The sequence below is a fragment of the Hemiscyllium ocellatum genome (genome assembly GCF_020745735.1).
Source record: "Hemiscyllium ocellatum isolate sHemOce1 chromosome 50 unlocalized genomic scaffold, sHemOce1.pat.X.cur. SUPER_50_unloc_3, whole genome shotgun sequence".
In the NCBI taxonomy this organism is placed as follows: domain Eukaryota; kingdom Metazoa; phylum Chordata; class Chondrichthyes; order Orectolobiformes; family Hemiscylliidae; genus Hemiscyllium; species Hemiscyllium ocellatum.
The window spans coordinates 60,844-72,500 of record NW_026867586.1 but is presented as its reverse complement, the minus strand read 5'-3'; the positions used below and the strand labels follow the sequence as shown (position 1 = coordinate 72,500).

Below are 11,657 nucleotides of genomic sequence, written 5' to 3'. Positions count from 1 at the left end.
ATGGGGTGAAAGGTCATCGGGGGGAGAACACGGGCCAATCAGAACAGCCACGATGTGCTGGAACGGCAGAGGGGCCGAATGGCCTGCTGTGCCTCTGCTCAAATGTACCTCTAACATGGAATACATAGAAACGAGGAGCCTGGTAGGCCATTCAGCCCATCGAGCCTGCTCTCCCATTCAGTGGGACCATTGCCCATCCCAGGTTTCCATGTTCATTCCCATGCAGCTCACTGTCCCCCCCCCCCCCTCTCGTCCGTTCCCTTCTCCGAGTGGGAACAGCTTCTCCCTGTCGGCTCTGTCGCCCCCACCCCTCATGATTCTGGAAAACCTCCATCAGATCTCCCTTCTCTCTCCCGGGGCGCAGAACAGTCCTTCAGTCTCTCCTCATCCCTGGAACCGTTCCTGTAAATCACTGCCACGCTCTCTCTCTCTCTCTCTCCCCGTCTCTGACGCGTTGATGCCTTCCCCATGATGTGTCGCCCCCCCCCCACGACTCTACGCCACGCTCCCGCTGAGCCCCCGTGCGCGTATCGATCGCCGTTTCTCGGACGTACCCAGCAGCCCGGCCTCCACTTCCAACCTCAGAGTAATGCAGCGCCTCGGGCCTACACCTTATCCTGAACCTGTCACCCTTCCGGTTCAAGACTTTTGTCAGAGAGTCACACGGGTGTACAGCACGGAAACAGACCCTTCGGTCCAACCTGCCCATGCCGACCCAGATATCCCAACCCAATCTAGTCCCATTCGCCAGCACTTGGCCCATATCACTCCCATTCCTGAAGAAGGCTTTATGCCCGAAACATCGATTCTCCTGTTCCTTGGATGCTGCCTGACCTGCTGCGCTTTTCCAGCAACACATTTTCAGCTCTGATCTCCAGCATCTGCAGTCCTCACTTTCTCCTCATCTCCCTCCAAACCCTTCCTATTCATGTCCCCATCCCAGATGCCTTTTAAATGTTGTCATTGTACCAGCCACTTCCTCTGGCAGCTCATTCCACACACGCACCACCCTCTGCGTGATAATGTTCCCCCTTACGTGCCTTCACATTCTTTTCCCTTTCACCCTAAACCTATGCCCCTCTAGTTCTGGACTCCCCCACCCCAGGGGGAAAAGACTTTGCCTATTCACCCTATCCATGTCCCTCATGATTTTATAAACCTCTAGAAGGTCACCCCTCAGCCTCCGACGCTCCAGGGAAAACAGCCCCAGCCTGTTCAGCCTCTCCCTGTAGCTCAAACCCTCCAACATCCTTGTCAATCTTTTCTGAACTCTTTTCAAGATCCACAACGTGCTTTCTGCAGCAGGGAGATGAGAATTGACCGCAGTTTCCCAACAGTGGCCTCACCTATGTCCTGTCCAGCCGCAACATGACCTCCCAACTCCTGCACTCAATGCTCTGCCCAATAAAGGAAAGCATACCAAACGCCTTCCCCACTATCCTCTCAACACCACCCCTCCCCCACCCTGCCAGCCTGGGGGAATTACCCTTCCTGTATCTAATCTGTCCAGCCCTGTTCGGCATTGCAATGAGATGCCCTCCTCCCATCCTCCAAGGAATGCAGGTCCGAGTTGAACACATTCCTCTTCATAAAACAGCCCTGCAGTCCCCAGCCAAGTGGGGACTGCACTCCATCTCCAGCACTTACATCCTCCCTGTGGCTGAGATACCAAAACTGCACACTGTACTCCGGCCGCTCTCTCACCAAGGCCCCCATGGAACTGTGGGTGGCACGGTGGCTCAGTGGTTAGCACTGCTGCCTCACGGTGCCAGGGACCCAGGTTCGACTCCCTCATCGGGGTGTGTGTGTGTGTGTGTGTGTGTGTGTGTGTAGTTTGCACATTCTCCCCCACTGTGTCAGCATGGGTTTTTCCTCCGGGTGCTCCAGTTTCCTCCCACAGTCCAACAATGTGCAGGTTAGGGTGGGTTGGCCATGCTAAATTGTCCCATAGCGCCCAGGGATGTGCAGGTTAGGGTGGATTGGCCATGCTAAATTGTCCCATAGTGTCTAGGGATGTGCAGGTTAGGATGGATTGGCCATGCTAAATTGTCCCGTAGTGCCCAGGGGTGTGCATGTTAGGGTGGATTGGCCATGCTAAATTGTCCCATAGTGCCCAGGGATGTGCAGGTTAGGGTGGATTGGCCATGCTAAATTGTCCCGTAGCGCCCAGGGATGTGCAGGTTAGGGTGGATTGGCCATGCTAAATTGTCCCATAGTGCCCAGGGATGTGCAGGTTAGGGTGGATTGGCCATGCTAAATTGTCCCATAGTGCCCAGGGATGTGCAGGTTAGGGTGGACTGGCCATGCTAAATTGTCCCGTAGTGCCCAGGGATGTGCAGGTTAGGGTGGATTAGTCAGGGGTAAATATAGGGTGGGGGTGGGTGGTTTGCTGTTCGGAGGGTCGGTGTGGAGTTGTAGGGCCGAAGGGCCTGTTTCCACAGTGTGCTGATTCTAACCGCCAACCCTACTTACATCCCCCTGCAATTACAAAGTACGGACAGAGAACTGTGGAAATCAGAAAACCATTGGAGAAACTCAGCAGGCCTCCAGAGAGAGAAACACACGAGTGAACGTTTCAGGTCCTGCAACCACCGTTGTTCCTCTCGCAACGTCCCGTTCGCCTGCCGAATTTCGGGATGGGCGAGGACTCGTTCGAGTCCTCAGTGAGTGGGAGTGACTCTCTGCCGAGGGCACTCTGGGATCGGGCACCGCCCATCGCAGGGTACCCTGCCTCCAGTCTCTGACCCGATGCCACTGAAGTTCCAAGATCCTTTCCCTTTCCTGTTGAGTCGCACAATCGCCACCACCAGTCACCTACGACCCACCACCAGAGCAAAGGTCAGGCTTACCACATATTCCATCTCCCGCACGGCTGACTTAACCGACTGGGCCCAGGGACCAGACACACTGCAATCTTCATCCAAAAACCAACCTAAGCCAGTAACAGACTGGGTTAAATTGGGCAGATCAGAGAAAACCACACGAGCAGTCACAGTTACACTCCCCATCCCCGCTAGGCCCGGGATCTCCAGCAGCGTCCCACTACCGCCCTCAGTTAAACTCTGGCCTGTAGAGAGAGAGAGATAGAGCTGGCGGGCAGATAAACTGAGCCAATTCCGACTGCAGGGCTCCTAGCGTCCGCCCGATCCCTCGGCCTACCACCCGCCGATTGGTTCTGGAACAGCCACTCTGAAGCCAGGGCACAGGCTGCACTGAGATGTCACAATCCAAGGCATTCGGAACGAAGCCTTCTAAATTAACATGTCCCAGACTAAGGCGCTAAGAACCAATGGGTCTAGAACCATAGCATCGCATTCCAAGGATTCTAGAACAAGGTGGCTAATTCCAAAGAGTGCAGAATTAAGGCATCTGGAACCAAGGGGGTCTACAGCGAATGAGTCCAGAGCCAAACCATCTAGAATCAAGGGGGTCTACAGCCATTGAGTCCAGGACCAAACCATCTAGAACTAAGGGGTTTTACAACCAATGAGTCCCGGAACAAACCATCTAGAATCAAGGGGTCTACAGCCAATGACTCCAGGTCCAAACCATCTAAAATCAAGGGGTACTACAGCTAATGAGTCCAGGAGGTGCAGTACAGAGGGAGTGCTGCAGTAGTTAGAGGTGCAGTACTGAGGGAGGGCTGCAGTCGTTAGAGGTGCAGTACTGAGGGCGGGCTGCAGTAGTTGGAGGCGCAGTACTGAGGGAGTGCTGCAGTAGTTGGAGGTGCAGTACTGAGGGAGCGCTGCAGTAGTTGGAGGTGCAGTACTGAGGGCGGGCTGCAGTAGTTGGAGGCGCAGTACTGAGGGAGTGCTGCAGTAGTTGGAGGTGCAGTACTGAGGGAGAGCTGCAGTAGTTTGAGACGCAGTACTGAGGGAGAGCTGCAGTAGTTGGAGGTGCAGTACTGAGGGAGTGCTGCAGTATTTGGAGGTGCAGTACTGAGGGAGTGCTGCAGTAGTTGGAGGTGCAGTACTGAGGGAGAGCTGTAGTAGTTGGAGGTGCAGTACTGAGGGAGTGCTGCAGTAGTTGGAGACGCAGTACTGAGGGAGAGCTGCAGTAGTTGGAGGTGCAGTACTGAGGGAGCGCTGCAGTAGTTGGAGGTGCAGTACTGAGGGAGTGCTGCAGTAGTTGGAGGTGCAGTACTGAGGGAGTGCTGCAGTAGTTGGAGACGCAGTACTGAGGGAGTGCTGCAGTAGTTGGAGGTGCAGTACTGAGGGAGTGCTGCAGTAGTTGGAGGTGCAGTACTGAGGGAGTGCTGCAGTAGTTGGAGACGCAGTACTGAGGGAGTGCTGCAGTAGTTGGAGGTGCAGTACTGAGGGAGTGCTGCAGTAGTTGGAGGTGCAGTACTGAGGGAGTGCTGCAGTAGTTGGAGGTGCAGTACTGAGGGAGAGCTGCAGTAGTTGGAGGCGCAGTACTGAGGGAGTGCTGCAGTAGTTGGAGGTGCAGTACTGAGGGAGTGCTGCAGTAGTTGGAGGTGCAGTACTGAGGGAGTGCTGCAGTAGTTGGAGGTGCAGTACTGAGGGAAAGCTGCAGTAGTTGGAGGTGCAGTACTGAGGGAGTGCTGCAGTAGTTGGAGGTGCAGTACTGAGGGAGAGCTGCAGTAGTTGGAGGTGCAGTACTGAGGGAGTGCTGCAGTAGTTGGAGGTGCAGTACTGAGGGAGTGCTGCAGTAGTTGGAGGTGCAGTACTGAGGGAGTGCTGCAGTAGTTGGAGGTGCAGTACTGAGGGAGAGCTGCAGTAGTTGGAGGTGCAGTACTGAGGGAGTGCTGCAGTAGTTGGAGGTGCAGTACTGAGGGAGTGCTGCAGTAGTTGGAGGTGCAGTACTGAGGGAGTGCTGCAGTAGTTGGAGGTGCAGTACTGAGGGAGAGCTGCAGTAGTTGGAGGTGCAGTACTGAGGGAGTGCTGCAGTAGTTGGAGGTGCAGTACTGAGGGAGTGCTGCAGTAGTTGGAGGTGCAGTACTGAGGGAGTGCTGCAGTAGTTGGAGGTGCAGTACTGAGGGAGTGCTGCAGTAGTTGGAGGTGCAGTACTGAGGGAGAGCTGCAGTAGTTGGAGGTGCAGTACTGAGGGAGCGCTGCAGTAGTTGGAGGTGCAGTACTGAGGGAGTGGTACAGTAGTTGGAGGCGCAGTACTGAGGGAGCGCTGCAGTGGTTGGAGGTGCAGTACTGAGGGAGTGCTGCAGTAGTTGGAGGCGCAGTACTGAGGGAGAGCTGCTCTGTCTTAAATTCCCTTTACCTCGCGGGCCTCTCTCCCGCTTGCTCTCGAAAAGGGATGGAATCACATCTTGCAACAGGAGGAGAGCAGAGCGGGCTGCCTCTACCCAGTAACGTGGAACCAGTACCGAACGCTCAGACAAGAACACCTGAGGTGTTGCAAACACTTTGTTGATCCCTGCATCTTGCTTCTTACAAACTGACTGCGATGGTATTCCTGCGTTCATCGGTTGAGAGGCTCCTCCCTCAAGTCCCTTTGTGTTCCCACTTTGCACAGTATCTCTCCAATGAAATAACATTCTGCTGTTCCTGCCGAAACTACGTTTTCCGACATTCCCCTCTTCCATTCTCCTGACACCGTCTCTGTGTAAAGCGCTCGCGTCCCTCTCAAAACCTCCCTTTCCCACCTGCTGGTGCGTCGTTTGCAAATTTAGCTCCAGGGCATCGCTTCCTTCCCCGAGTCGTTCCGAGTCGGTCAACCCTGTGGGACCCCATCGGTCACGGGTCCCCGAGCTGAAAAGGACCGTCCTCTCCACCCTCCTCCCCTCTCGCTGTCTCCTGCCCAGCAGCCGATTCTCCAGATGCTCCCTCCAACACCCTTACGACAAGGCCTCCTGTGAGATATCCTGTCAAAACCCCTTCTGAAAGTCCCAATACACCACATCGACTGGCTCCCCTTTATCCACCCTCCGGTTAAAGCTTCCTTGAAAAGCTCTAACCGACGAGTCACACTCGATTTCCCCCTTCCACACGGCGTTCGATTCGGTGACCCAATTTTCCAAACGCTCAGCTGTTACTTCTTGGACAGCCGATCGGATTTTCCAGTAGAAGGGACGGAAGAGGTGACGGCTGGGGGTTACCGTCCCCAGTGTGCTCTGGCGTTTCCGTGTCCACGGGTGGGCACAGGGCCGTTCGCGAATCAGCGACCGCCCTTACTCTCAGGCGACAGACAGCAATCGCCAAGTCATGTTTGAGCTGGAGTGAGGCTCCGCTTGGGAGCACTGCGTGCGATTCCTCGTTCTGGGAAGGCTGCTATTTGACTGGAAAGGGTGGAAAAAAAAGATTTGCCGAGACTGGAGGGTGGGGAGAGGCTGAGGCTCCTTTCACAGGAGTGCAAGAGCTTGAGGGGTGAGCTCATCGGGGTTTAGAAAATCACAAGGGGCATGGATAAGGGCTCCCTTCCGCGCCCCACACATCAATTTGGACCCCATCCTGCCACCCTTTGAGAAGCAGAACTGGAAGTGACATCACCAACCACAGGAAATGACATCACCAACCCAGAACACACCAGGAGGCTCAGTGATGAGGTCACCCGGTGTGGTGACGAAACGTCTGAAAACGAACCGTCCAGCTCAGCAAGCAAACCAACACCCAGATCCCTCGTAAATCTTTTCTGCGCCCTTTCGCAACATCCTCCCGACAGCAGGGAGACCAGAACTGAACACGGTACTCCAAGCGTGGCCTCTAGGACAGCCAGTGCCTGACCTCCCAACTCTTCCGGTCAACGCATTGACCGATAACGGCAAACATCTTCTTCATCGCCCTGTCCACCGCAGATACCTCACTGACACTGGTCAGCCTGCCTCAAGGTGTCCCTGGGGGGATGGGGGGGTTATGATCGTGGGTTTAAACAGAGGGTCTGAGCAGCTATCTGCAAACCGTTGCGGGGAACTGAGAAAGCTCGGTACCTCACGCACCGAGTAATCAATCTCCGAGCAGCTTATCGTCGGAACCGCACAGCTCCTGAAAAGAGGTGGAGCAGGAAATACCACAAGGTGTGGGCTTAACAGTGGCTCCCTCCCCCTCCTCCCCCCCCAACTGCAATCAGTCCTCCCCCCGCACTGAGTGACATAACACGGAAACAATCCCTTCGATCCAGCCAACCCCATCCCAACCATGTTTCCCAAACTAAACTGGTCCCCCAGGTGAGTGTTACTGAACAAAGAGACCTTGGAGTGCAGGTTCATAGCTCCTTGAAAATGGAGTCGCAGGGAGATAGGATAGTGAAGGCGGATCGGTGCTGGGCCCTCTACTTTTCATCATTTATATAAATGATTTGGATGTGAGCATAAGAGGGACAGTTAGTAAGTTTGCAGATGACACCAAAATTGGAGGTGTGGTGGACAGCGAAGAGGGTTACGTCAGATTACAACAGGATCTGGACCAGATGGGCCAATGGGCTGAGGGGTGGCAGATGGAGTTTAATTCAGATAAATGTGAGGTGCTGCATTTTGGGAAAGCAAATCTTAGCAGGACTTACACACTTAATGGTCAGGTCCTAGGGAGTGTTACTGAACAAAGAGACCTTGGAGTGCAGGTTCATAGCTCCTTGAAAGTGGAGTCGCAGGTAGATAGGATAGTGAAGGCGGCGTTTGGTATGCTTTCCTTTATTGGTCAGAGTATTGTGTACAGGAGTTGGGAGGTCATGTTGCGGCTGTACAGGACATTGGTTAGACCACTGTTGGAACATTGCGTGCAATTCTGGTCTCCCTGCTATAGGAAGGATGTTGTGAAACTTGAAAGGGTTCAGAAAAGATTTACAAGGATGTTGGAGGGTTTGAGCTACAGGGAGAGGCTGAACAGGCTGGGGCTGTTTTCCCTGGAGCGTCGGAGGCTGAGGGGTGACCTTATAGAGGTTTATAAAATCATGAGGGGCATGGATAGGGTAAATAGACAAGGTCTTTTCCCTGGGGTGGGGGAGTCTGAGCTGAGGTAACGACGTTGTCTTTAAATACAGCACAACCGCGATGATCCGAATGAGACAGGCGGGAGTATTTTGTTCGGATAATTGATCGTTCGGATAACCATAAATAAGTGGCAATTTAGGAGTGCCATTTATTGAACGTTTCTGGGTTAGCCAACAATGCACATCTTTGAACTGCTCACTACATGCTGAGTGACTTAACGCCGATTTTACAGGACCTTGAGATCTCGTTCGGATAATTCGAAATTCAGAAAATTGATGTTCGGATGTTTTACTGTATCCTGATAAAGCCTTAGGTTATCTCAGGTAGAGACTTGAAAACGATTCTGGGATTTACCTGTTAATCAATCGAAACGTGCATCCCCATTCTAAGTACTTTAAAGACATAACAGGAATCTAGGTTTGTCTAACACATCGCATCCATAATATGTCACTTTGACCTTTTCATATAAAGTATGTCATAGAGAGAGTCATAGAGATGTACAGCACGGGAACAGACCCTTCGGCCCAACCCGATATAGAGATGTACAGCACGGAAACAGACCCTTCGGTCCAACCCGTCATAGAGATGTACAGCACGGAAACCCACTCTATAGAAACCCACAGCACCCATTCCCTCAGCATTGACCCTCCGGCAGCACCCACTCCCTCAGCACTGACCCTCCCACAGTGCCCACTCCCTCAGCACTGACCCTCCCACAGCACCCACTCCCTCAGCACTGACCCTCCAACAGCACCCGCTCCCTCAGCACTGACCCTCCAAAGCACCCACCCCCTCAGCACTGACCCTCCGACAGCGCCCACTCCCTCAGCACTGACCCTCCGACAGCGCCCACTCCCTCAGCACTGACCCACCCACAGCACCGATCCCTCAGCACTGACCCTCCAACAGTGCCCACTCCCTCAGCACTGACCCTCCGACAGCACCCACTCCCTCAGCACTGACCCTCAACAGCGCCCGCTCCCTCAGCACTGACCCTCCGACAGCGTCCACTCTCTCAGCACTGACCCTCCGACAGCGCCCACCCCCTCAGCACTGACCCTCCGACAGCGCCGCTCCTTCAGCACTGACCCTCCGGCAGCGCCCACTCCCTCAGCACTGACTCTCCGACAGCACCCACTCCCTCAGTGCTGACCCTCTGACAGCGCCCGCTCCCTCAGCACTGACCTTCTGACAGCACCCACTCCCTCAGCGCTGACCCTCGGACAGTGCAACACTCCCTCAGCGCTGACCCTCGGACAGTGCAGTACTCCCTCAGTGCTGACCCTCAAGACAGTGCAGCACTCCCTCAGCGCTGACCCTCGGACCGTGCAGTACTCCCTCAGCGCTGACCCTCAAGACAGTGCAACACTCCCTCAGCGTTGACCTTCGGACAGTACAGCACTCCGTCAGTGCTGACTCTCGGACAGTGCAGTACTCCCTCAGCGCTGACCCTCGGACAGTGCAGTACTCCCTCAGCGCTGACCCTCAAGACAGTGCAGTACTCCCTCAGCGCTGACCCTCAAGACAGTGCAGCACTCCCTCAGCGCTGACCCTCAAGACAGTGCAGCACTCCCTCAGCGCTGACCCTCAAGACAGTGCAGCACTCCCTCAGCGCTGACCCTCAAGACAGTGCAGCACTCCCTCAGCGCTGACCCTCGGACAGTGCAGCACTCCCTCAGCGCTGACCCTCAAGACAGTGCAACAGTCCCTCAGCGCTGACCTTCAGACAGTGCAGTACTCCCTCAGCGCTGACCTTCGGACAGTGCAGTACTCCCTCAGCGCTGACCCTCGGACAGTGCAGCACTCCCTCAGCGCTGACCCTCGGACAGTGCAGCACTCCCTCAGCGCTGGGACTGGGAAGATATGCTCGCGTCAGGAGCCTGAAGACAGAATTAGCATCTCTTGGCGAGTGTGTGGGTTTGAAGTGGGCGGCGTGGCCTTTGTATTTTTGGAGAGCGAGTGCCAACCTCACGTCGATGCATCAGCTGAAAAGGGCAGAGAAGCCACCCACTCCCTCCACTGTGAACGGCGTGTGAGGGCAGGACGGAGGGGAAGAAAGGAGGATTAAAAATAGCAGCGAGGAAGATGAAAACAAAGGCGTTTGAACCAGACCTCACACAGGCCTCTGAACACGAAAAGGAGCAGAAACAGGAGTGGGAGTAGGCCACTCGTGCCATCCGCCCTGCTTACCCCGCCAAGTCCCTGCAGAACCTCGCTCTTTCAGTCAGGCCACTGTTGTCAACCGAGGCCTAACATGCTTGTTGTCAAGGCAAGGCCTCTGCCTCCTTTGAACTGCCTCCAACAGCAACACTGCGACAGCCTCTCGCATTTCACTCCTGGAGACTTCACACAGCGTTCGGTATTTGCAGAGAGGCACATTATGACGTGGACTTTAGCCACCACGTCGCCCTTTGATGCCTAAGCCAGGGAGGGTCGGGGGGTTTTCTCGAGGGGGAGAGGACTTGCGCCACACGCGACGATAAATTCACTTCAACTCAATTTCAGACAGCCCGTTTCTGTCCCAAACCCTGTCTCTGAGTCCACCCCCAGCTCATAACAGGCGTCGGATTTATGCGGGCCTGCTTATTCTCTTCACAGTTTCTACACACAGAGGTGTCCTCCCTACGCTGGGAGCAGCCTGCTACCCTGTTCATAGGACTATCGTCCAGATCATTCCCCCACCCCCCTCACCAACCTCTCCCCGGCTCTGATCCCTTTAGATCTCGATCCAACTCCTCCTTCAAAACATTCCGGGTCCAACCGGCAGAGAATCCCACGGGGCTCGCCCCCCCCCACTCTCTAGGGGAAGACATTTCTCCTTGTCTCAGTCCCACCCCGTCTCCTGTCATTCTCCCACCCCCTGGTTCGGGACTGTCTCCCCTCCCTGTTATCAGGAACATTCCTTCCTACCTTTCCTCTGTCTAGCCCTGCTGGAATTTTATCGGTTTCCCACTCCCTCATTTGCCTAAACTGCCAGTCTATATTGTCCTAACCAATCCAGTCTCTCTCACTCTCTCTGTGTCTCTCTCTCTCCATCTGACCCTCTGTGTGTGTGTGTGTGTGTGTGTGTGTGTGTGTGTGTGTGTGTGTGTCTCTCTCTCTCCCTCTGTCCCTCTCTCTCTCTCCCCCCCTCTGTCCCTCTCTCTCTGTGTGTCTCTCTCTCTCCTCTGTCCCTCTCTCTCTGTGTCTCTCTCTCCCTCTGTCCCTCTCTCTCTCTCCCCTCTCTCTCTCTCTCTCCTCTGTCCCCCTCCCTCTCTCTCTCTCCCTCTCTCCCTTTCTCTCTCTCCTCTCTCACTCTCTCTCTCTCTCTCTCTCCCCCCTGTCCCTCTCTCTCTCTCTCTCTCTCTCTGTCTCTCTCTCTCCCCTCTCTCTCTCTCTCTCTCTCTCTCTCTCTCTCTCTCTCTCCCTCTTCCCTCTCTCTCTCTCTCTCTCCCTCTGTCCCTCTCTCTCTCTCTCTTCCCCTCTCTCTCTCTCTCTCTCTCTCTCTCCCCTCTCTCCCTCTGTCCCCTCTCTCTCTCTCCCTCTGTCCCCTCTCTCTCTCTCTCTCTCTCCCTCTCCCTCTGTCCCTCTCTCTCTCTCTCTCTCGCCCTCTGTCTCTCTCTCTCTCTCTCTTATATATACACACACACACACATACAGGAAACCTAGATAAAAGGGCTGAAAGACGAATTAAGACATGGACAAATATGAGGTTATCTGCATTGGTGACAGAATAATCAGAATCACAGGATCCCCTACAGTGTGGAAGCAGGCCATCCAG

At 54.7% G+C, this 11,657-nt stretch overlaps 1 protein-coding gene across 1 annotated transcript in view; it reads right to left on the bottom strand.

The window, feature by feature from the left end:
• LOC132808910 (SHC-transforming protein 1-like) overlaps nucleotides 1–10,109 on the bottom strand; it is a 40,160-nt gene extending 30,051 nt beyond the window's left edge. The window contains exons 1-2 of the mRNA XM_060822325.1: nucleotides 10,088–10,109; nucleotides 2,850–2,932 (exon numbers count right to left, since the gene is read on the bottom strand). Of these exons, the coding sequence (XP_060678308.1) occupies nucleotides 2,850–2,861 (12 nt within the window). The 5' untranslated portion in view covers nucleotides 2,862–2,932; nucleotides 10,088–10,109. The remainder of the gene's footprint in view (nucleotides 1–2,849; nucleotides 2,933–10,087) is intronic.
• Nucleotides 10,110–11,657: the final 1,548 nt, after the last annotated feature.